The sequence below is a fragment of the Lonchura striata genome, chromosome 1 (assembly GCF_046129695.1).
Source record: "Lonchura striata isolate bLonStr1 chromosome 1, bLonStr1.mat, whole genome shotgun sequence".
Lineage (NCBI taxonomy): Eukaryota > Metazoa > Chordata > Aves > Passeriformes > Estrildidae > Lonchura > Lonchura striata.
Window position 1 is genome coordinate 111497628 of NC_134603.1, and position 26655 is coordinate 111524282.

Sequence of the window (26655 nt, forward strand, 5' to 3'; positions counted from 1 at the left end):
AAACAAACAAATTCACAGATAAAAATAGGTTTGTTATAACAAAGCTAGGGGGTTAATTTCTTTTAATACAAGAAAAAAATAATTACAGAAGGAAAAAAAACCCAAACCCCAATTCAGCATGCTAGTATATATCAAACATTGAGGGGTTTTACTGGTTGTCATTTAAGACCTCTGAATACAAATGGAAATAGGAAAAATAGCTCAGTAACACCCTGCCATCCTAAATGCTACCTTTCACCATCAATCTCTTTTTCCAGATTCAGAGAATAATTGGAGTACGTCCTTAATTATATCCTATGGGGTTTCCTGGTTTCTACAGAATACAAATGAAATATCAAAGCATATTTAAGAAATCTTAATTTCCATTTAAAGTTAAAAACATTCACTAAATTGCTGCTTTGTTAAAGTGCAGCTGTTCAGGTATTTTGGAACTGCATCGACTAGGCTATACAGAGAGTTCTCTGGACTGCTCATTTAATACCTTTGTTTCATCTTGTGTTTAAGAAATAACTGAAACTTTCACTTCAGATACAGCCTGACACATGTTATATACAAAATTTTATAATTTCTTAATGTTGTGGTAACTGATGAACAGTTGTGATAGTCTTATGACCCCCAATACTTCTTTAATATTTTGAAGATCACAAATAGGGTTCAGGAATAGAATGGTTATGCACCTAATCTCCATTTATCCTATCCAAAACCATAAGTTCTGAGACAGTATTACAGTAATGTTGGACAGGTAAATAATCTCACTGCTGAAGAGACTTCATGACCACCATGTCACGTATTTTCATGAGGGACAATACAATCTAGAGAATATTAAAGCCAGGAAATAAAAAATTAAAATCTATATTCTGATCCTGAAGTGCAAATCTCTGGCAATAAAGACTTCTGACTTGACTTGCTACAATTGCCATGTGTGTTAGTTAGTGTTAGTTTGCTAGTTATAAACTGCTACAAAGAAAATTCTGTTATATATAGAATTAATTCTATTTTAGATTTATTTAAAACTAACAGAGCACAATCACTTTATGACTGTGAATGGACAATCCAGAAATGTGCCACTGACATGAATGATCAAAATTGGCATAGCAGCAAAATATTGAAGGCCAAAGTTTGTACCTACCTCTTTTTGATACACTATCCCAGCTTCAAAAAGCTTAAGAAAGAGATATTGTGTCCATTTGTAGTACTCTGGTAAGCAGGTGGTTACCTCCTGTAGAAATGAAATAAAATAAAAAATTCTGAAACTATTCTTATTATTTTCCTACACTGTTTTAACTTAAACAATTAACCCAGGAGGGTATAATATATTCCACAGAGTAAACATTTATGCATGGATTCAAGTACAAACCCATTCATTTGTATAATGTTTACAATGAGTGATATTCACCTGTACACAAAACCAGAGAACGTGGGATTTGTGTGAGTTTAATGCAGAAGAAAAGGTTTCCCTGCTAATATGGGATATAAAACTCTGTAAGATTAAAGCTGATAGATATAAGAACAGAAGATGAACGGAAATGATCACAGCTGCCTTATCAAGGAAACAGCAAAACCAGAAAGAAATGTAGACCTCTTGAAGAACTCTCCTAGCCAGGCTGCCTTTTCCACTGTTGCTCAGCAATGAGAAGCAGGAGCAGAGGCTGTGGATGCTCAGAGGCAGCGGGGAGCTGGCTGATGCGAGACAGGCAGAGAGCAAGGAGCTTACAGCTGAAACTGGGGGAGCAGGAGGAGAGCGGAACAGCGCTGAGGAACACAGGCTGCTGGCAGACGGACTGTGCGGGGCAGACAGGATGGAATACAGGGTAAGATTCTGAACTTCAGGATTAAAGACTCGGGAAGGGGAGCTCACATTCAAAGGTCAAATAAGCAACTGCTCCAAAAGGCAAGGGAGCTTAAGTTAGCAGGATGCTCTAGGTCAAAGTATGGAAAAAATGAGTCGTAAAAGTCACAAATGAGGAGGATGGTTATGAAGGAAATAAAGACAGATAAAAATAAAAAACAACATAAGTAGGAGGAATGGGAGTTAAGAGAACAGCAAGCAATAATATACTGGAGAGCTTTTTTAAAACTAAAAAACATTTGCTAAGTTTTTAGTGAACTCTGATAATTAAAAAACAAGCTGCTTACCAACTGCTTACGAAGCTCCATATTTTAAATGTTTGTTCTTAAAAACCCTAACTTAAAATAAGCATTAAGATGCAATGACAATTAATGGATTCCATCATTACAGATTCACTGTTTTCTCAACACAAATACAGGTTTCACAGGTGCAATGTAAACCCACATACCTGCTTTAAGTGGAAGATGGCTTCTACTCTGAACTTCAGATTAATATAAACATCTTTTGATTTTGAAGTTACTGACAAAAAGTAAGCCACTGATAAAATTTAGTCCATTTGGAGTAGTTATCAAGCATCAGAAATAGCTCTAAATGTGAAATGTCTTTCACGTGGGCTTTCCCATCATCCTAGCTTCCCACTACACACAACTCCTGCAGTATCATCTGCTACTCAAATGACATCTGAAATGCTCTAGCAGAGAATTCTTATTATTTTTCTATAACTTTATATTCTAGTTGCTTTGAACTTTATATTCCAGTGCTGAAACACAGCTTTTAACAATTAATATGACCTTTGAATAAATGTGCCTCAAAAGTGTGTGTAAGAGGCTTTTAAGATCAAAAAGAGACATTTAATGGCAAATTTTCAGCTCAGCATGTGAAGACCTAGTAATGAAAAACAGTTGCTTGATTAAAACCCTTTTCTCTGTATTGAAAAAAAATCCCACTTGATAAAAATCTGATTTCCGTCTCTTCAACTAAGCACATTTAATAGTTTTCCCCCCCTGCTTCTTCACAACAGTTCTTGTGACAGTGTGATGCCACTACAGGCAACAGTGTTTCATCACTGGAATATGAGACACACAAAAAAAGAGATGCAATCCCTTTCAGTACAAGATAAGATTATGTGAGCAATAGGCAAATAGGTAGGACAACAAAACTGAGCTGCCAAATAAGAAAAAAATAGAAATGTGAATGGAGATTCGTCCTTTTGGCCTTGAAAGGCAGATGTGTGTCAACTGAAACAAAAAGATGACATTTCCCAATCTAAACTAGCATGTTACAAGCCACACAGGCTTGAGCTACAAGATACAAGCTAACTCTTGCAAACAGAATCCCATGTACACGCTCTCTCACAAGGAGTAAAGAGACATTTCTTTGAAAGAAATGCAGCAGACTGTATCACTTAAAAAGAAATCTGCTGTGTGGTCACTGAGATGCAAAAAGAACACTCAAGCTCAGAATTTAACTTTATATCCATGAAAGTTTGGAGTAACATTTCAAGTTAATGAAGAAAGATAAATTACATCACTAACAAGTAAAATGAAGTGCTGAAGACAAGCCAGAAAACTTCTGCCAATCTTGAAATGTGTTTTGGTGGTTTTTTTCCTATCATTTAGCACAGTAAGATTTACTGTTATAAATAATTTTCTGTGTGTTCCAGTTACTGACCTTGATCAAATTAATGATGTCTGGTAAAAAGTTTCCATTAGGCTGCCATCATGCTTAAATTAAGGTGAACATCTCTATTTATACTCTATAAGCATGACAAAAATCTGCAGAACATTAACAGAACTATATTAACTCAGAAATACACAAAAGAGTTTAAAAATGGGGTTGAAACATAGCATGCTGGAGCCATTCCAGCCTGCCAAAAACTACATTTCTGCTTCTCATTTGCGATCTGAGCACTGGCATAACAGCATACATATAGAAACCCGTATCATAAAGCAGTACAGTGAATATATATAACAGGATGTTACCATATTTTCCACAAAAATAAAATACCTACTAAAAATCCAAACTCTTCTAAAAATACATAAGATGCTGCTCAACTGTCCACTGCATGTGCTCTTCAGTGCTCTGTGAGAGATTTAGTGATCACTCATCACCTCAGCATTTCAGAAGAAAATTTGAAATGCGAGGGAAAGCCTCTCCCTCTTCACCCCATCCATTCTGCCTTTTACTTTTGTCACCAAAATGCATCTTTGTCTTTAGTTACTGTTACTGTTCCTTATTCCTACAGGAATGACACTCATTCATTAAAAGAATTCATGACATCAATTTAAATTAATCACCTATATAGGTGGTTTGCTTTTAAAAGAGCAGATACCAGCCAGGCACAGGAAATATACCCCTATCCTTACCAAAACCTACCTTGCTTAATCCATTTATTGCAGCACAGTAATTTGTTCCTAACAAATACCACCAGAGGGGTTGGTAACTTGTTTATTTTCACAAATAAATTCTCAATTACAGACTAAATGGTAGTATTACAATCTGGATTTTATATCACTGCAACTTGGGAAGCAATGGGTCCATGTAAAGGTCAAAAAACCATTCACTATTATAAAGAATGATTTAAGGAGTACCTTTCAAATACCAATAAAAACAAGGAAAACCAATAGTAAAGAATCTTGCATAAAAATCCCACAAAACACAACAATTCAATCTGAATGAAATATTTTGGTGTTTAATAAAAGAAAAACTAATTTTCAAATGTTTTGTTTTAAATTCATTCTTTGTTATAAACCTGCTCCTTCTTTATAGTTTTCTATTATGAGTCTCTGACCTTATAACTTGTTTTTGCTTGTATTTTTAAGAATAAGTAAACTTAACTTCAAGTAACTTCTGCAGCTATTTTTTTAAAAAATAAAAGTAATATTTATAGGCTGCATGAAAAGATTTATTTATTTCTAAGATCCAGGCTTTATGAATAACATGTAACTAGACTGCAGATAAGCAATTTCCTCGTTTATTAATAATAAATTTATTTTTAGCACAGACTTATGCTGTCCTGAAGACAGGCATGTTGCACCTTTTTAATGGGAGATAAGAAGAAAAAGTCAGGATTAATTTTTTCCAAAATCTATTTGGGAAGATAAAACAGTGTTTAATCAACTATCTACCTATTTTGGCTTTCAAGGGCATGCACTACCTCATCTAGAAGTATAATTATTTGATTTTCAGAGGTTTAGAGCTTCACCAACCTACGTTTCTAAATTAATTTGAGTATTTGTATTTCAAAGGCCCTTAGTTTTATGCTTTATTAGATACAAATAGAAATGTTACAGAGTGCCTACATTTTGGAGCATGAATAAATTTTCTGAAACAAAAAAAAAGCAGTCTTGTACCAACAGTTTCTTTTTTTTTTTTTCATTTAACTATAAGTAGGGTCACTGATTATCAATGGTACATGGATAAGAATAAAATTTAATAGGTAATAATCTATGTACCATTGGTTTTATGCATGCTCAGGCAGTACACACAAATGACAATTTCCAAACTAAATATAAAATTATCTGCACAAAGAAAATCAACATGAGATTTATTTTTTTTTTATGTACAGAGCAGATGGGGAACATTAGTCCCATGCAAAAAATATGTCACTTGAACGCAGAAATTGAAATTACTAAAAAACCTTCACAGAAAGAGCTACTACCTAAGAGAAAGTCACAGATTGATAATAACAGTGGTGAACTGATGGCTTACTGGAAGATGCATTTGGTCTGATGACACTCCTAAACAAAATAAGGGAAAAACATTATATGCTTTTCATCTTTTGTTGCTGATGATATGAATAAGTGAAAATGATACTGCTTAATTCCCTTGAAAATAATGTTTAAAAGAATCACAGGCAGTTTGCTATGCTGTCTGGGGTGGTATTTTCAAAAAATATGATCATCAGGAATGCTCAGATTATAGTTATCTTAAAACCAAAACATAATGTTTGGGATTATTAAATTATTACATTTTCCATGTGTTTTTAATGACTCTTAGAGACATTTCTTCCATGCTCAAACTTCAGCTTTTCAACCTTCAATCTGAGAAGCATAAATGTTCAGAATAGAAATCAGTTATCTCATTTACTGATTTTTTAAAAAAATCTCTCCCCAGAATCACACCATTTTCAAAGTGATTTACAAATATAATACTTCTAACTTGAGGCACTTAAAATACCTCCATGTTTCAGGTAAAGAAATCAGATAATCATTAGTATTCAAAACTACTCTAAGGCAAAGTACATAGAGTTGTTTTATTAATTTAATTTCATTTTTCATTTGCTTAGATTTTCTAAGTTTAGGAAAGCAATTTTAAATTGTCACTGTAACCTAACTGAAATAATCTAACTAGCTTTTAACAATGTCTTCTTTATGGTATCTTACTAGATAAGTAAGTTCACTTAACAGCTATAAGACAGAAATACCTGCACATTTTGATTTGTAAGACAGAGAGAAAAAAGAAAAAAAAAAATGTAAAAATGAAAGGCAATTTCTAGTATTGCAAGTGCACTGGGATTTGTTCATACTAATTTTATCAAGCAATGAGATTTAACTAGTCTTTGTATTCCTGGACACAAACTTCTTGACTACCAGACGTGACTTTATAAGCAGGCAGACTCTTTAAGACAGCTATATGCAATAGGTTCTCAAAATGAATTCTTTTTGTTTTTTCCACTTCTCTTTTCCCACATAATATGTAACAGGTAAAGTTTATATAAGTGTCATTCCCATCATCTAAGCTGGCCACAGAGGACAGAGACAGCTAACATAAAAGGTTCACACTTTAAAAAAGCAATCCACCACACATCAAAATATGGATCTAAGTTAGGGGAATGGGTTCCCTCCAGCATTATTTGCTAAGTACTATGCAGTAGCATAATAAAGGGGCACATTTAAGCTACATCAATGAAATTAAATTTAAAACAGGACCCTGCTTTGTGTAATGGTCTTGGTTAATTAGACCAATCCATATAAAATCTGTTTTTCTTGGATTGCTCATAGGAGTCACTAATACTAGTGAGTTTTTTGCAGTGTGACAATATTTTGTGAGCCATTGATTTAGAGCCATAGAAGTACAGAATACTATAAAAAATACTCCTTACCTTAAATAGCTCACTTTTAAGATAAGGACTTGCACAGCACACTGCTTTTCTGTGCAAAGATGCTCGAGTTAGCCCAGGAGCAGTACAGCTGAGGCAGTAAGATGCTCTGCCCAGCCTAATGAGCCCTGCAGAGAAGTGGCTTTATCAGCCTGTGAAACACCCTGCTACAGCTTAGCTCTTCCATTTCCACAGGTGTTTCTTTCATGGCCAGCTCAAATATCTGAGCATTTGGAGGTCACATAATATTTTGGGCATGATGAATTTTTTGCAATTAATAAACATATCTGTTTCTATGGCTACTATTCAGGTTACTCTTACTCCAATTAGTATGGCAGGCTTTCCAGATAAAACAAAACTTAACTCATAAGCTAAGGAGTGAAAACTCTAACATGTGCTCTGTTTCAATGAGCATTTTTCAGCTGTTTTAAAAATCTTACTTTTCAAAAACACCAACTATGTGTCCTTAGAGAATTCTAAAGCATTTCAACTACACAGCAGTTCAAATGGAGTTAGTAATAGAGTATCAAAGCCCTTTCCACAAGTATTCAGAGACTCCTGAAGGTTCATTAACCAAAACACAGTTTATTAGTAAAGTGAAGGTAACTCTCGAAGAATAGGCACAGAGATGACAAATTATCTTTCCCTGTGTACTTCTACTTCTTGCCATGGTTTTCAATACTGCCAGTTTTCCATCTGTTCTTCAGGACAGAAGGTCCAAATAGAAGTTTATACACAAGACAAAAATTTTCTCAATGTTCTTGAAATGCAACCTGCATCACTGAACTTGCATGTGTGTGTGCACGTGTGTACTCCATAACCCAGCCTACACACAGGACTCCACTGCTTTCAAGTATTGCTGCACCACACATACAACCTCTGAGATACCAACAGCTTTAAACATTAGATGTCAAGAATGCATGCAGTGAAGCTTCCACAACAAATCTTTTCAGAGCAACTTTTTTGGCTACCAAGAAAACTTCAATCTTATTCAAAAGGCTTATACTGAAAAATCCTTCCATATATGAGACATGACAAAATGGTTTTTTATATGCAACACATAAAATTAAACAACCTCACCTTCATGATTAAAGAAAACAGATGGCATGTCTCAGACTGTCAGAAAATTAATGCTTTTCCTTTTCAGATCTACAATACTGCTACAAAAATCCAAGATTAGCATCTCCATCACTCTATTCAAAATCACATTAAGGTGATAAGCAACAGCTATTGCTGAGAATATAGGCTGTGTGACTGATTCACTGGTAAATGCAATAACCTCTCAATCGCTTCAAACACTAATTTATTTTTAATCTGGAAAATGACATTAGCTTATGTCTGATCGTGTTTGGTAAGTTTTTTAAGGTGAACACCTGATTCTCAAGCATTAGTGTTTTAAATAAAATTTCTGGTTTCCAAAATGATCCTGGTATGAACATCTATGAAAATGCAAGCTTATACATCAAAACTGGGAATAACATAACCGAGCCATGATTTCCATTTATTATCTTTAAACCCTTGACATATGCATTGAAAACAGCACTCCTCAAAAAACACGCACCTTAGCACAAAGGCATTGCTATTTCATAAATATCTGTTCATTGTCTTATTTCTAACACAGAAAATTGATACTTCAAAGAGATGAAAAAGCAAATACAAAATCAAAATTATTTAAAAAATTTTCCTACCCATATCAGCATGTCAAAAATTAGCGAAATCTGATAAAAAGCTCAATTTTACAGTTTAACAACTTAAGCTGGTCACTGCCAAAGACAGCTGTATCAAATGAAATGGTGGAATTCCATGGGTGTCAATGTTCCATCATACAATAAAATAAAGCAGTCTCCATTTTAAAAAGAAAATCTTACCCTTTCCCAGGTAAAAGACAGACCTAGTGCATCAAACTGTTTCCTCATGTGTTGAATGTTACTGCAAAATAATGATAATAAATGAAAAATTATTAGCTTAAGATACTTCTAACACATGATCACATAAAAATCTGGTACTTATAGAGTTCTGAGAAATCAAAAGCACTAGTTAATCTCTAAAACTGTGATCTCACTAGCAGTAAAACTCAGAATTGTCAGAATACTCAAACAATTTTAAAAAGACCCAGTATATTCTGGTCCAATTCCCATGGCTATGTATATGAGGCAATACATTTTTTTTCTCTAGATTTGAATGCAACTTGAAAGTAAATATGGCACTGTTGTTGCAAGTGAATCAAAGTGCCCTCTTAATGCAGTAGGGGACACTTCCACTTTCAGCTTAATCCTGCTCTATTCTGGTAACGCTCCTGGCCATATTTTGCTGTGGCTCTGGTGATTGTGTGGCTGTAGAATAACCTGAATCAGCTTACCCATTCAGCTGAAGATAAGACCTACAAAAATTCTCTAAAAAAACCCCACCAGATTTCTTTCTTCCCTCTGATCAACAGGCTGATCAAACCAAAACTGTGGCCCAGAAAATCACCTGAGCCAGTGCAAAGGAGGTGATAGGAGCATGTATCCTGGGAGGTGACAAGGAACTACAAAACTTCTGTAGCAATATCACCATAGATGAACATTAATTAACTCTGACACTGTCAGATTAGATGCTGCCCTGAATGGATTGTATTACAAATGTAAAGTAAGGTACATCAGGATATACAGTGAAGCTTCAGTTTGAAAATATACTAAATATACTTTACCAAAATACCCACAATTACACAATATTAATTAGTGACCTGGTGGAAATTCATTCACATACTGTAAAATGGATTAAAATTTCTTAGGGACTTTGACCTTTCTACTAAAAGACATTCTGTCAGATAAGGCAGTATCTATCCTCCCAGAGTGCCTAAGTTGACAGTCATGAAACAAAGCATTTAATTCTGATCCAGCAAAAACTTGCAGTGCTGAATAATCGAGTACTGCAAGTATTTCATATATAATATTTTTGTTGGAAAAGTATCAAGAATGTTAAGACTGGACCAGAAGTATGAACAAAACCCAAAGAAACAGCATTATCAAAGAACGAAATGGATCAAGGTATATAAGGATATCACAGGTAAATTACTGCATCCAGAGTACAACAAACCACTTAGGAAGAAGACTGGTTTCCAACTGTTTATTTATATAACTTTTTACGAATTTTAAAGAATATCAGGAGAACATAACACCCCATTCTGTGGTCAAAAATGTTCACAGAAATCAGCAGTAATAATGTCTGTTTAGCACTTTCCAAGATCCAGTCTCAAAAAAACCCAACTATCTCCTTCCTCTCACATGGTACAAAAATCTGCTAGTAAATCTAACCACGTAACTCATATTTTCCCACTGTGTATTCTATCCTAAGGTTTATCTCACCAAAATGAAATTTTGATTTATTTATACCTGCTGGTTTGGGTGTTTGGGAAATGCTTCTCTTTTGATATTCTAGCATTTTATGATTTAAAAGTCATTGAGATTAAAACCTTGAAAATCATCCCAATATATTTATCTTTCAAAACAGAGTCATCTGTACAGTGCCATAAAATTTTGTCAACACTGATCTCAGATAACCCCGTTCTTTCCAGTACCATCTTTCTTCTATGCTAGTTTTGCTCTGTTTTGTTGATTCATGGGGGCCACGGTACAGGTATTCACAGTGAAAAAGCCATATTTCAATTCATTTCACCTTTGTGTCCAGCTTGCAGGGTGAAGGCCATGTTCAACTGCAGCATTCTCTGCTGGTAAACCAAATGCATCCCATCCCATTGGATTTATCACCTGTTAGCAAAAAAGAAAAACTGCAATGTTATGCAACTTTCTGGAATGGCATCAGCAACACACTGAGAGGCCTCCAAATAATGAGCGGCGCTTGGCATTCCAGCATTTGTTTTGTCTGAAATGAACTTCTTCCAAACCTGCCAACTATGGCCAGCTTTGCTTCAAAAGATAATTACGAAGTGCACTTGTTACCTACAATGAGATGCTACAGGGACTTTAAAGTATTATGCAATGAACTCTGATGATTATTTCAATATCAGGTTGACAGCGACAAAACAACTCTTTTTAAGTTTGTGTGGTGGCAAAAGTCAGCAGTTTATGCTACCACTGGACAGAACCAAATATTCATTCTAAAATAGAAGATGTTAAGTAAAAATAATAAAAACAACAGTTTTATAACCATATCTGATGTGTAGCCTACTTTTTTTTTACTTTGTGTTGAAAAACAAAATAGAACAAAAATACCCTACGATAACTTTAAATTCACCAGATAAAATTAAGAACATGAGGAAAAACAGTTTTGGCCAAATTTTACTGAAATATCATTTCCAAATATAGACTACGGACTGACAAATTAGTATTTCATGACAACAAAAAAGTAAAAGTGGGTAACAAAGTTTACTACAAAATATAATAGATAATTTCTATTGAAACAGAGATGTATTCTTCCTGTTAAAATGCACATTATTTAGAAAAATAATGTAGCAATACGCTAAGAATTCAAAAAAACTGTTTAATAACCAACAAAGAAAGGCCAGTACTTCAAGATATTGACATTAAACACATATATATTGGACACCTGACAAAACCAATTCTATTTATTAACCTACAAATGTGCTACAAATTCAATAATCATAATTACAATTACACAAGTTTAACAATAGCAAAACATGACTAACATTTTACAAGTTGCAAGAAATCAAAATTTTTACCCCTTAAAATATCTATTTATATAAAGAATATGTTTCTTAGTGGCATGTAAGCAAACAAGCCATAAACAAGCAATCCCAGCCATACTAATCTCACAATATACCTCCATGTGAAAAATTGCTCATTTTAGAAGCATAAGAGCTACTTTTGTCACAGCTTTGAATTATTTTTATTCTTCTTTGCCACCGCTTTCCAATCTTCTGACTTAATACAATATTTCATAAAAAATATTTTATAGACGTATTTATAAAGATGCCCTAGGCACCAACACAGTATAAAAGCAACAGGATTTAATAGATGTGACTCTTCAGCATTCTCATTTTCAGTACTGATCTAAAACTAAACCTGCTGTCTATCATTACTCTACTGGTGCAGTAACAAAACCGAAGGTATTAACCTGTTATTATCCACGATCTAAGCCAGCCCAATAAGGGTCCATGCACAGCACATTTTTGACGTCTAAATCTAACAGAAATTGAAATGCTATTCCATGTTACAAACTTTCCCTAACTATCAGACAAACTATTGTTCCTCACACCACAGCATCAGAAATTATGAGTCTTAACTGCCTATTTCCTCACCTATAGAGGGGGGAGTTTACATGGAAAATGTCAGTTGGAGCCTAAACTACTTCTCAACACCTCAATGAAACACACCTCTGCCCAGCCCTTCCCCTCCCTGACCATCCACCCACCAGTCAAAAGTATTGGTATAAAAGAAAAAAAAAAAAAAAAAAGAAAAAAGAAAGAGAGTTATGCTTTACATAAGCTATAAATATCAACAGAATATAATTTTTTACGGACACCTTAAAATAGTAATTTCTGCAGCTCAGTTCTTTTTGATCGCTAATATTGCTGACAACCTATCTCTGGACAGATGTGATGGGAAAAAACAGATTTTTTTTTCCCATGTATAATACATGTTTTCTCTATTTAAATGCCGTAGAATAAAGCCCTGCCTTTACATTCTTACAAATGCCTTGTCTTACTATAAGATGATGCACATTAAGTGAGATAAGAAAGAATCACTCTTGGTTAATTTTTGTAAAATTTGGCTTCTGATGATCTCCTGGATACAGACAGAAAGCCAAATGCAAGGCACAGTCTCATTTCTCATGCTCCTGAGCAAAAGGATGTGGGAAAAACAACTTCACTACCAGCTACAGACTCCCCAAAAGGGCTGATGGATGCTCCAGACAGTTTATGTGCAGACATTATATCACTGTACCATCAGCACCAGAAGGAGCAACCTATGCTCACAGATCTTCTAAATTCTAGCATTTATCGAAAATACCATATTCACTCTTCACATTCAAAAGTTCAATTTAACAACCAATAGCATTCCTCAAGTCAAAGGTCTGAAGAAGTATGCTAATTCAAGTTTCAATCAGAAAACTGAATTTAAAGAGACATTAAAAATATCCTCAAATTAACCTCCAGGATAGATCTATTTATGTAGTTGCTATAGAGATGAATGTAACATGCACAGTGGCTTAGAAAATGATTTCAAGTTTATTGTCTGTTTTACTTCTCTACCATGAATGGATTTGAAAGATTTGTGAAATGCCTTTGTCTAAACAACAGGTCAGCTCCTTCTGGCTGAAATCTGCAGCAAAAATGCCACAGACTACATGCATCATTTGACATTACATCTTAACTCTACTTATTCAACACAAAAACCTGAAGAGAAATGGAAGAGGAGAAGAAAATATGCAACTAACATGCCAAAAGTCGGCACAAAGGGAAAAGGAGCAGTTTGACTGTTCAAAGTAAATTAAAAATAGAAAGCAGTTTTGGAGACCAAAGGGTTATTCCTTGTAGCTCTTTGATGGGTTGGTCACTGGATCTAACTAGCAGAAAACATGGCTGCTCTCTCTAGCAGCCCAGATGAGCAGAAGAAAAACAAGTAATGCACTTTTTTGAATACTGCCTTGATTGCTTTCAGCAGCAACCTCTAAACCTTATGCAACTGAGGAATCCATTCTGCTGCCTGTAGACTGACAATTCTTCCAAACATCACTTCTCTAAGCCTCAAGAAGAAAGAAAAACAAATAATGACTTATTAAACAGGAGGCTGCATAAGTCTAAGGGTGCCTACACCAGGTAAAAAACAGGCAGGCTGTAGTTTCAGCCATTTTACAATGGCTATCACCAAAGGCACCTGTGTGTCGATCCTCACAATAAACTGGACAGGTGAACTCCTCATGCTGAAAACTCCCACGTTAGTCTTGAACACACATGGAACAACTTCAGATCCTCGAAGCTCACATGACCATGCAGGATCAACTATGAAACACTGGCATTTTCTACCACTTAACACAGTTGGCACAGGAGTATAAAACATTACAAGGAAGTATAGTCTGTGGGGAACAAAGTACTCAGTAACTACCACACTGAATGGTCTTTTCAGGAGCAAATTTTTAAAAACAAAAACACTTGCATCTTGAAACATTTTAGATCCCGAAGACTCTGGCTTGAAGCATTTTTAAGAATCATTTCACACCTTGGTCAAACATCTGTTGCTAGCAATGGCTAGAGCTCTTCGTGTTATTGTGGGACCAAAGGGAGGAAGACACAGAAACTCCCTTGATTCAATGCTGAGATCTCAGCTCTTCCTCTCAGAGCATTTTCATCTGTTCACTGCTGTAATAATCAGCTCATCACACTGACATCAGTAGGTGAGATCAGTGTACTATATAACACAGAGCTGACAATGATCTCGTAACACTCAGTTCTAGGCCTCCATCAGCATAACCAGGGCTGGTGATTCAGTGAATTTTCCTCGGTGTTGTTTGCTCTCCTGATGTACTCAGTATGTCTCAGAACTATGACCAGGGAGCTGGCATACTGTTTTTACACTCAGATCAATGCATTCTAAATTTTAAGAAAGATGGCAGACTCAGTGTCAGAAAGGCCAAATAAATATATTTAATTCAGAGAATGTGTAATAAAAGATGACCAGAAATGAAAATTAAGAGGCTTGCTGACAAATTAGTGGTTTAATTGATACAGTACAGTCTACATTCCTATCCCTACTTATAGCCCCATGACACACTTGATGTGAACTAATGAAAAAAGGCTGACAAAACAAGTGATCCATGATTACAAGTTCCAGCTGCCAGAAAACACCCCTAGCTCCATCCTTGGTGTCACGATTGCACAATCACAAACACAGCGAGGACTTGCAGTGGGAGAGGAGAAAGGAAAGGATGGCTGCTCCTTTCATTGGCTGCATACAATGGGCTGAACTTGTTGAAAATCTGGTGTAAACTGACATATTACAGCACACTTTAAATACAAGACCTCCACTTATACAATAAATACAAGACCTCTACTTGGTTAAAAGATTCTCTTTTAACCATAAAAAGTAATAAACATCATTGCACAACAGGTAAAAAATACCATCAAACAAACAAACAGACAACTCCCCCCAGCAGATAAGGCACACCAGAAAACAGATTAAAATAAGGAATTTTTGACCAGTGTGTACATTCTAAAAAGGACTATTTCAATGCTTCTCTGCAACATCGTGCTGCGTATTAGATAAGGCACTTTCAAAATAATCAAACTGTACAGATTTCTATCAAAACATAAAATGCCCATCTATTTATATTCTCATAAATATAAGATACGAGAAATTACTCAACATCCAGAGCACCACACACATTTTGAGAATAAAGTTATCTTTTGCCTCCTTAATTTCACACATTCTTGTCTAACATAATTATATTTAAAATTATATCTCATTTTCTCTTTTTCTTTCAAAACTAAACAGAGTGAGCTCATTAACACCTTCAGTACAGGCTGTGGGAAAACTGAAATTAAATAAGATTCAATTCACATGCAATACTTGTAATATTTGCTACTTGATTTATACCACATGAAATAACCTGACAAAAGGACACAACAGCCTCAGAAAAAAAACCCATGGAGAGTAGTAGCTAGTGATGATCAGAAAATGGATCTGTATCGAAATAATTCATCCTACTGATGATTAATTATAGAGTTTTAATTAAACTTGTCTGTCTGGCTTCAATACCATTCACTTTTGCAATTTCAAGAGTATTAAGAGTCACTGCTGAAAGGGAAATTAATTAATGAAAATACATCCAATTTAAAAGAAGATATGTTATGGATAAAATGAAATGCTCTTCAAGCCATTTGGGGGTATTCCAGAAATATCACTGACTATATTCTAATCCCATCCATCCCAGTTTAAGTATAAATTAAGAAATAATTTGTATAATGTGATTCCAGCATGCAGGAATTTCACCCTGGTTTGATTACAGAAACGACTATTCTCAGTTCTGTACAACTCTCACATGTGACTGCCTTGCTTTGGTACCAGTTTCATTACGAAGATATTACAAGAACTACTGAACTGAATCACTCTGTTTACTGATCACTACGGGAATTATTCTCAGTCTTCTGAGAGGCACAGTTATCCACTTCAGAATTTACCAAAGACATGTTAATGATAGCATGATAAAGTAATGGTAAATACTTTTTCCCAGAGCATAGCACACTAGAAATCTGCCATAGTGAAAGTCACCATGAATATCTCTACCATTTCTACACAGCAATCTCAAATAATGAATAGGAAATCACTTCTTAAAAAACTCCTACTTATGAATTCACAACATGCATGTAAATTCACAGAGCAAACACAATCAGAAACTACACATCATAGTTCTGGATTGTTTTATTAGTAGCTATAGATTTGTAATTTAAAATATAGAAATAACTTTTTCAAAGCATTTTATAATAAAGATGGTTGTAATAAGATGTAGAACTCTCCCTATATAAAAACTGTTTTAACTGCACTTCAAGAAAAATGTCACCCTTAACACATTCTGGAAAGATCAGCTTACGTTCCCCCACACAGAGACTTCAAACTTCATCTTCAGTATTCAAAAAGTAAACAAGTTATCTTAAAACACACAAACTCTACGAATCATTTATCCAGCAACCCAATCCAAGTGCATGACAGCTTGCTTCCCATGCACTGCCTACAGGTCCTTGAGGAGTGAGCGCTGGAACAAGACAATGCTTTACAGTGCTTTCATCTACAGTTTTATATTGAAACAATATTTCTTTCAGAAACAAGGTGGGGAAAAGAGCAATAGATATTTATTTCACACTTAAAATGCTGGTGCAATACAGGTTTCTGGGAAATATCTGTAGAGTTCTGTGTGCTTTACCTCTCTAGAATATTTTAAATGAAACAAAATCAGACCTTATGGATCTTAAAAAAATGGAATACTAATGCTACATTTTAGAAAAACCAAAACCACAACAGAATCCAAATTATTAAAAACTTTCCCAGTTAAAATTTCAAAATACTTTCAATATGAAGACATTACACAACTGCATTCCAAAGAAGGTCTAAAGGACCTCTAATTCCTTTGTAAATGTATTCTAGCCTATCCTCACTAAAGTATTACAAAATATAGGCCAATTCTTGCCTGCTCAGATTAAATCAACATGTAACTTATTTATTGTTTTCTCATTAAGGCATTCTTCATGAAAAATATCTCCACCTTATTCAACATAAATTAATATATTATTCAATTATATATTCTTGTCAACTACATAAACATGATAAACATTTCCCCTCACTGTTTATTAAATAACAAATATACATCATAATCTGAAGCTTTCCCTGGGAACTGTAAATCTGAATGGTTTTGTCTGTAATTTTCATCATAGCAGCCCATCATTCCTCATTGCCTTACACTTTTCTTTTAATTTGAAAATTATGGATGCAAAGCTTAAACAACATTGCTGCTCAAAAATCTTAGCCTAACCTCGCATTGAATGCCTGAAATGGATTCACTTCTACTCAGATTTTTTGATTGGAGAAAAATTAGCAGTCCCTAAGCTTTCCAACATGCAGTATTAAAGCTGAATTTTGAGAACGAAATAGAAAATCAATGGAATAACTTCAAAATTATGCATACTAACAGTTTTGTTTCTAAAGCAGTCTTTCTTTTTATATACTGAAGAATTCCAGCCATTCCTTCAATACAGGGACAAATTTGTTTTTCTAGGGAATATATCAAGTTTTATGATATAACCATGTCTTAGCCTACAACCATCACAGTATCTGAAACATCATAATAACCTTTGACAGATTGTACAACCATTAAAAAGGCAGAGAGATGTTTTAGAGGCTGCTAAATTAATTGCAAGCAAAGAAAAAATCAATTATACAGACTCTAAATCTAAGTGATAGAGAAATTAGCATGGATAATGCCAAGGAAAAGTTCTTTAAGATAAATCTAAGTTCCAACAAGTTAATGCACATCAATAACACAATGTCTCTTAATCTGACATACTCATAAAATCATCTGAGAGATTTTTAATGTCTCTTAATCGTAAATGAAAGTTAAATTCTTTGGCTGCCCACCTTTATTCAAAAATAGATGTTAAAACTGGTTAACAAGTATTTTTAGAAATTCATCATGTTCTAAAGGCACTTCTTCAAAGTAATTTTTACACGAAATATAAAAATATGCTGAAATGCAAGATGTAAAAACTTGAAAATCTGGAATTTTTTTTCTAGAGAAGTATAGGCAAATGTGGAAATAAAAACTTGTTTGCACAGTGGCTCTTGCATTTCATTGAAATTACATTATATTTTTTACTTTTCTCCAAATGTTTCTATTAAAGGTGCTTACTTACCTTGTATTCAAAAACTTACAACTAGAGCATGCTACTAGATGTAGATCACTATTTTCACTTCATTTTCACAAATACAAGAAGAAGCAAATTTTCAACTTTCTGAACAGCAATTTACTGGCTACCTTCCCTGCTATTGTTGAGATGGATACATCCTGAAATGCCATTTCATGAATGGTCTTAACATCAAGCAAGAATCAAGAATCTCTTCAAATGCCCTGTTAGCTCAATTTTTTTAGTGAGATCCAAGTTCTGGTCATTCAGAGGAGTCAGGAAAGGTAAGTGCTTTAACGGACATTAGGGTTTCTTCTAATTTAAAGCCTAAGGCATTTATTTCTTTTTCTTGCAATTTTGGAAGCCTAAGAATGCATATCTGCAAAGCAGCAGCAATTATTCAGTGCATGGTATGTTCATCACTGGCAAAAAACACATAGGATTTAGAAAGGCAGCACACTGAATAATGCAGTGACGATACCTATCAGAGTCTCACGGATGGTGATAAACCCAGGAAATGCTACACTTCTTCAGCACTTGTAGCAAGGAAATTGTGGCACTTAGCACCAGAACCAGTAACTAACAATTCCTTCTCAATTTCATCTTCTTTGTATTCTCTTGAGGTTGGTACCTATATTCTTGAGCTGCTCCTTCTCTCTTGTACAGTAGAGACTACTTCCTGTCATCCTAGATCCTTGCCAATACTATTTTTCTTTTTGTTCCCTTCTCTTTCCGTATTCCTCCTTCCTACTGTTTTCCCAGCTTCTTCACATTTTCCATCTACCAAATGTCTTTCCTCTGTAATATGGCTGTCACTCAGGCCACAGTTCTCCCACACCTTCCTCACATCCTTCAAATTTTACCTTGCCAGCCTTTACTGCAGAATGCCAGCCAGGATCCCACTGCAGATTGCAGGGACAAGGCTCTCAGCTACCCCTTCACCCTAACGGAGGGACAGAAAGGAGTGAGGGAGAAATTATGGCAGGCATGGTGGAGACTGCAGAAGGGAGAAATTATGGCAGGCATGGTGGAGAAATATGGAAGGGAAAATGGAATTTCTCCTTGAAGATGTAGCAAGAAAGTTAGGCTTAGCCTACCTCATAGGCCTGCACTTTCAGAAGACCTATCATATATATGAGCAAGGCTGAAATGGGCAAGTCAAGGGGTCAGAGGCTACAGAACAGAAACTTTCAGCTACACACACATGATGTAACATGTGGCATGATCCTGTTTGTCTGACTTGCAGCAGTCACAAAAAAAAGGTTTTTCTCCCAGCAGGCACAGAGGCTGTCCCTCTGCATCTGACAAATGACATGAACTCATTCTCAGGAGCAGAAGAGGTGAAAGCAGTTGATTTTGGTGGAATCTATTTTCTTTTGCCAGGTCTATATTCTCCTCCCCCATGTCCTACCCTGATGGCAGGAGGGTTGTCAGCCTCCTCTCACAGAAACTGTGTAGCCCAGATGTCTCAGTGACACTGTGCCACACACCAGTAGATTCAGGCACCTCATACAGCACCAGCTGTTACCATCTGATGTAGCTTCTAACCACTCTTACCAACAGTGAGCTCTGAACACCACTGGCTTTAATAAAACTCTCAAATTTCAATATTCAAAGCTTCATGGGTCATTATCTACACACCTGCAGCACATATTCCACTTTCATGGATTTTGAAAAATACTAATTTCCTGATCTATACCACTGATCTATTCTTACCTGCATCCCTCTCATCTTCTGGAACCGAGCTACTGCATCACTGATGGTGTAGACACGAACATGGCCCATGTGAAGCTTCCCAGAAGGATATGGGAACATAGAAAGCACATAAAATTTTGGTCTTGATTTCTAGAAAGAAATTTTTAGAAACTAGTAACTACATGAGTTAGCATTTCACTTGAATAAATACACGTGCACAAACTACTACACAACACCATAAAGAGAAACACAGTTCTGCTGGAACTGATCCAAGTGAGCACTGCCAAAGTTCATTGGAATAAATTCTTTGGGACCGTAAATGGAGATGTTTTACCAGACTTTGCTGCCTTCTCATCAATTTATACAGACACTTCTACGGCACTTGAATATTATGAAAATTAATTCACTTTTACTCAAAAAAAAACTATATTGACAGAACTGGAGCTTAACAAAGCACCATTGCCACTGTAGCATCTACAACTGATTATCTATGTGCTCTTAGTCTGTCCCAACAAAAACCTGGAAACATAGCAGATTAAATTACTCTCATAACAATTTAAATAATTAATGTTTTGCTTTGTATTTGCAACAAACACAGAGCTCACTCCTGGCCAGTTGCTTTTTGTCATCTGAAACTGCAGTAACTCCCAGAGTGACTACATCATTCGCAATTCCATGAACATCTGCTAAAGAGATGACACCTGCTGAAGAGTGAAACTCTTCAGTTTCACTGTGGATGCTCCGATCCAAACACAAGCAAGATTTTGCATAACGAAAAGAAACAAAAAAAAAAAAAACATTTACTTAGATTTAATTAAAATGACAAAAGTTACAAAGAAATCACAAATCCTCTTGCACATCAATTATTCCTAATACATCTTGATCACCACTGAATTCATCACTGATACATTGATACTATCAAGTAACAATGATACTTGCTAAGTTCTTACATTATTTTTCTTGTCAATAATAAAAAAATTACAGGCAGGTCTCAGCTTTTACTGTTCAGAATAAAACTCTGAGTATTTTTCAAATAATATTTCTTTATCACTTTTGTTCAATCACAGCAAAATCAGAAATAATCTGAGTACTTCATTGCAACACTACACACTATTTGCCTCTTAATATGTTATTCAATCTACTTCAACTGTAGGGATAAGACAAAAATATCATTAAAAATACAATTTAGAACTTAGCATACGTATGCTACATATGACTCCTACGTACAAATGTATATAAAAGGCACAAGTCTAAATGAATGCTTTCCCTGCTACAGGTATACATGCACACCATTTAATCTCAGTTTTATTCCCCAGAAAAAGCAAGTTTTTTTCTCTCTTCAACATTCTGATAGATTTTTTTTTTTGTCAGAGAAAAGGCAAATTTTAAGGTAGATTAACAAAAAAACCATAAAGAGCCACAGAAGTGTTTTTTATCTATTATGACAGAATAATTGTGAAGGCAAAAAGAATCAGAGACTGTGATACAGCTGTATTCAACATCTTTTATTGCATGTGAAAACTTTCTTTTTCCTTCAAGTCACTTACTATTCCTGAGACTGTAAACCAGAAAAAATTAAAAAATCATTTTCCCTTAACACAGATTTTTAGTGAGTCACAGGGTGCAGTGCCATAGATTTATCATAACATGTGGAACAGAACCTTGAGAAAATTGTTTTAAAAAGTTCCGATTAGATGTTTAATACTTTAAATAATTAAGTGCCAAATATTGTATCATATGCAAAGAAAGAATTGATTACTTAAACCCTTTCTGAATTCATAAGTTTATACTTTGCCTATTACTGTATTTTTCCTCAGGATTTAAAAAATTATTTCTGTTTACTTATTTCATTAATGGTTTTTAATAATCTACATGAAAGTATTTTCCCCTGAAAGTAATGTGCATCTAATCATTATAAGCCATCTGTACTAAGTAAATTTCAATTAATTTCATTCTAAGAAAAAAAAATATAAACATATAATCTCCAAAGTTCTCACAATGCTTACATCAGTTTCTGAAATTCTGCAGAACTGATCCTTTATTCTTGGGAACCACCAGTTTTCAACTCGTTTTCTTGTCTCCAACCCATAGTTTTTTTCCCATTTCCCCGTCTCACTGTAAATCGTTCTCACACAAGCAGGAATCAGTCTTTGCCATTTAATTAATCCCAGGAAACCATTTAGTTGTCTCTTCAAACATGAGGAACACGGGCCAACTCTTTGATAAACCGACTGCATTATTAAGGTTATGGTATCTGAAAAGATAAAAATAAGTATTTCATGCCACAATATATAACAAGAACTCAATGATTATTATGATTATACTGAAAAGCGGCAGCTATTAAATTATTTTAGCTCAGCTTAGACTACTCAGCTGATTTTCATAGAACTTGCATTTTATTTCCATGTCTGAATTATAAAAGTATGTACGTTTTAGTCAAGAGAACTAATTGTGGCCTCACCCAGGACAAAACTACTGTGTTACATGTCTTATCTAATAAAATAAAATTCTTGCATTCAGTCTCCCATAAAGGCATAATCAGTCAACTGAAGGTTCCAGAAGCTCCACTGCCTGAATAGAAGATGGCTAAAAGGGTGTCAGTAAAAATTCAGAATGAAACAGAGAGAAGAGGAAGTTGGATGAAATTATACTGTAAAAATACTGAATTTGTCATCACTGAAAAGAGATGGGGGAGGATGACTATAATTAGTAGAATTCAACCAGATATTCTAAACCAACTATTTTGCTAAGGATTTCTTTTTCAACTAAAAATTTGGTTAACACCTCAAATGCTTTGGAGCGAGTCCTCTAAAGCTAATCAGATAGGAGAAAGATCAAACAGGTCCTATATTTGAGATCAGTCTCAACAAGATATTTGCTGATCTTAGTTCCTACAGTAGGAAATATGGCATTAAAAGAGCTCTACTCTGAGATTGCCTCATCTTGACTGCCTTTTTTTTTTTTTTAAATGGCATTTTTACATCAGTATTTCCTATCTTCTATGGTTGGTTTTGATATTTAGGTGTTGTTTTTTTTTTTTTTTTTAATTTTGCCCAATACACCTGTACCAAACTAGTTATTTCAGTCAATTCAGAATTTTCCTTGCAGTTACATCAGTAAAGTCTCAGTGTAGAGAAACTCTGTGTAAGAAAATATTTTACTTATGCATTTCCCATAAGGTAGATACATTATCAGTAGAAATAATTGCTATAGCACCTAAATTAGATCCCCATCAAGCTAGTGGGAGTTATGCTTCCTTTAACATTCATGCATACACAAACCCTCAATGCCTGTCTCATTACCTATCTATAGAATTGCTCCTTTTCTCTCTTACTTATCAAACAGGGTCTTATAAACACTTTTTCACTTATGTCACATCAGTGCTTTGGATTTCTTGTTGCTACCCTCCATGATCTCTCTCATTTGCAATAAAAACAAATCCAGGACTGTACTCAGGATTCCCAGTGCAGGCACACATGAGTCATTCAGGAGACTCCAACTTCCCCCCCTCCATAACATCACACTAATCTCAAAATTAGCATTTCAGTACTTCAAAGTTTTTTTCTTATTTTTACTAATTATTTCCTTATTACTTATGTCTCATTTCTATTGATTTATTTTACAACAGAAAGGAGGGCTTCCTTATGCAAGTCAATTTCAGCACTGCTGGTTTACAATGCAACTATTTTAAAGCTCAGAAGCTACATGTGCATATAATCCTTCATTCAAGGGAGACTAGTGGATGAGAGGACACAGTCTCAAGCTGCACATGAGGAAGTTTATGTTGGATGTTAGGAAGAATTTCTTCCCAGAATGGGTGATTAGATAGTGGAAAGGGCTGTCCAGGGAGGTGATGGAGTCACCATCCCTGGAGGTGTTTAATGCAAGACTAAACAGGAAAGACAACACATGACATTCAGTGCCAAGGTCTGGTTGACAGGGTGGTGTTTAGTCATGGCTTAGACTCCATGATCTCAGAGGTCTTTTCCAACCTAATTGATTCTGTGATTCTGAGACAGAAACAACACAGACCCTGTGCCTGTGCACAGCTCAAGGGAAGCCCACCAGCCAACACCATGCCTGAGAGGGTATATTTGGGTGACCTCAGGCCCTTACAGGTCACCCAAGCAGGGGTCAGAGCAATGGGTGGCAGTGGAAAAACAGCCACAGCCAAGGGCACACTGCACTAGTGCTAAGCTCATTCAAACACATGTAATTTCAGGATGAGAAAGAACTGTAGCATCCTTCCTGCTCCTAGGTACCATCATGCACATGATGCAATGGTCAGCCAGCCATGTGTTGGGCCAAGCCAGGATGCATGACACAGAGGATAATCAAATCAAAAAGACACAGCTCTAAGCTGCTTTTCCTTTCCAGGCTTGTGTGCATGGGACTAGGACAAGGAGAGTGCCTTTTCCTGCCTCAGTCAAGGGCACTCCAGCCCATTGCTGTGTGGGTCTTTCAAGGAGCCCAGAAAGACCCTGTGTGGGTCTCCTATGAGCCTAAAACTGTCTTAGGCAGATGTGCTAAGAAAGGAAGAAGGGGCTGGTCTGATAAGAGAAATAAATCACAGAATGTGCTGAGCTACAAGAGATCCACAAGGATCACTGACTCCAACTCCCGGCCCTGCACAGGACACCCCAAGAGTCACACCATGTGCCCGAGAGCATTGTCCAAGCACCCTTCAACTCTGTCAGGCTGGTGCCGTGACCACTTCCCTGGGGAGCCTGTTCCAGTGCCAACCACCCTCTGGTGGAAGAACCTTTTCCTAATACCCAAAGTAAACCTCCCTGACACAGAAGATGTTTGGAAAAATGCAGTAAGCACGCGGGAGACTGAATTAAAGTCCTGGAAACTGCCTGATGAGGCCCAGCACATTTCACTCAGCCCCGGGGAGATGGAGGGGTGTCCCGCCGCTGGAGAAGCTTGCACGGAGAGCAGGCGGCTCCACGGGCGGGACAGAGCGAGCAGAGGAGCGGCGACAGAGGGAGGCAGGAGCGGGGGGGAACCCCGCGGGCACAGGACCGCCGGGAGGGCCGGCCGGGCGCGGGCAAGGAGCCCAGAGGAGCGGGCTTTGGGCCGCGGGATGAGCGCGGCTCCGGCGGGCGGGGGCGCGAGGCGCGGCCGGCGGGGTCCGTTACCTGCGCGCGCCCTCCCTCAGCCGCCCCGCCGCGCCGCGGGCGCCGCCATCTTGGCGCGTCGGTGTCGGAGCGAGGCGCCGCCTCCGGCACCGCCCGGCGGGGCGGGAGCTCCGCGCAGGGAGGGAGCGGCAAGGGTTTCCCCCTCTCCCGAATGTAGCGTGGAGAGGTAGAGCAGTCGTAAATAACAAAAATAGTAATAATAAAAAAGATTATTAACTCAACCGCGGTTGAGCTCTGTAGAAAATGCACAGAGCCTACTCAGCCTTGAGAAGAGAGGGACTCTCATTAATATTTATAAATATCTAAAGAGGAGGTGCCAAGAGGATGTTTCTTGGTGGTGCCAAGCAGTGTGCCATGAGACAACTGGTGCAGGCAGAAACTGCTGCGTAGCTGAACACGAAGAACATTGTGCAGTGACCGTGCACTGGAACAGACTGCCCAGAGAAGTTGTGGAGTCTCCCTCATTTGAGATATTCGGGAACCATCTGGACACAGTCCTGTGCCGTGTGCTCTAGGATGATGCTGCTTGAGCAGGGAGGTTGGACCAAGCGACCAACTGTGGTCCCCTCCAACCTGACCTTTTCTGTGTGGTTAGTTTTGCTGCTCTCCACAGCATATACAGATCCCTGTAAAGTGACTGTATAGGTTAGGTCTAGAGTTCAGCAATTTCAATGATTTTACTTACCTTTTGGGTTTTGTTTTTTTTTTTTTTTTTATTTGTTTGGGTTTTTTTGGCAGATTCTGAAATAAAGGCAACGGTTTGGGGATTTTTTTGGTGATGTCTTTTTGACTAGTCAGAGTAAAAAGCAGGAGTCACAGAAATACAGGATCACAAAATGGGTATGTGGGAGCAGGAAAAGCACTGCAGTTCTCTTTCTTGTCCTGAAATTCCATGTGTTTGCATGAGCTCAGCTCTAGTGCAGTGTGCCCCAGCTATCATCTAACCTCCTTGCTCCAATAGGGTCATCCTAGACAACACGGCACAAGTCAATAAAGGGAATCTAGCACAGCATAATTAATTCTACCTTTGCCTGGAAACAACATCTCATCCTATTGTCAACACTGTGGAGTTCAAAGTTGGTTTTAATTACTGCAAATAACTTGTAGTAGCCTCCAAGGAACAAGAAATATTTTTTTTTTGTTTATTTTTCCGTGTTTGTGCCCTTTTGCTGCTGGCAACTGTTGATTCGTTTCCCTTTTAGACCTTTGTCTTCACTGTTGTGTCTCCAACAGAGTTTAAATAGACATGTTCTGTTTATGCAGTGCAATGCCTACAGTTAAATCAACCTCCTTATGTGACTAAAAATAAGTATTTACTGAATAAAATCTTTCCACTTGGTTGTGTGTACCTGTCAAGTGTGCTTAAATTATAACCTTTTCACCACAAAAATGAACAGAGAGCAGCTCTGATGGTTACCCTGCCGATAAGCTAGTACAGTTTCCCCATGAGTCTGTGCATAATTTTATTTTGCTTTCCAGTTGCTGTCAGTAGGTGATGGCAATTTGGCTTTAAAAG

At 36.5% G+C, this 26655-nt stretch overlaps 1 protein-coding gene across 3 annotated transcripts in view; it reads right to left on the reverse strand.

Annotated features, from left to right (window-relative positions):
* LARS2 (leucyl-tRNA synthetase 2, mitochondrial) overlaps positions 1–25225 on the reverse strand; it is an 82051-nt gene extending 56826 nt beyond the window's left edge. For all 3 annotated transcript variants that reach the window (XM_077786692.1, XM_021547918.2, XM_021547917.2), the window contains exons 1-6: positions 25140–25225; positions 22005–22252; positions 20020–20148; positions 10608–10699; positions 8819–8879; positions 1130–1219 (exon numbers count right to left, since the gene is read on the reverse strand). In XM_077786692.1, the coding sequence (XP_077642818.1) occupies positions 1130–1219; positions 8819–8879; positions 10608–10699; positions 20020–20148; positions 22005–22235 (603 nt within the window). In that variant the 5' untranslated portion in view covers positions 22236–22252; positions 25140–25225. The remainder of the gene's footprint in view (positions 1–1129; positions 1220–8818; positions 8880–10607; positions 10700–20019; positions 20149–22004; positions 22253–25139) is intronic.
* Positions 25226–26655: the final 1430 nt, after the last annotated feature.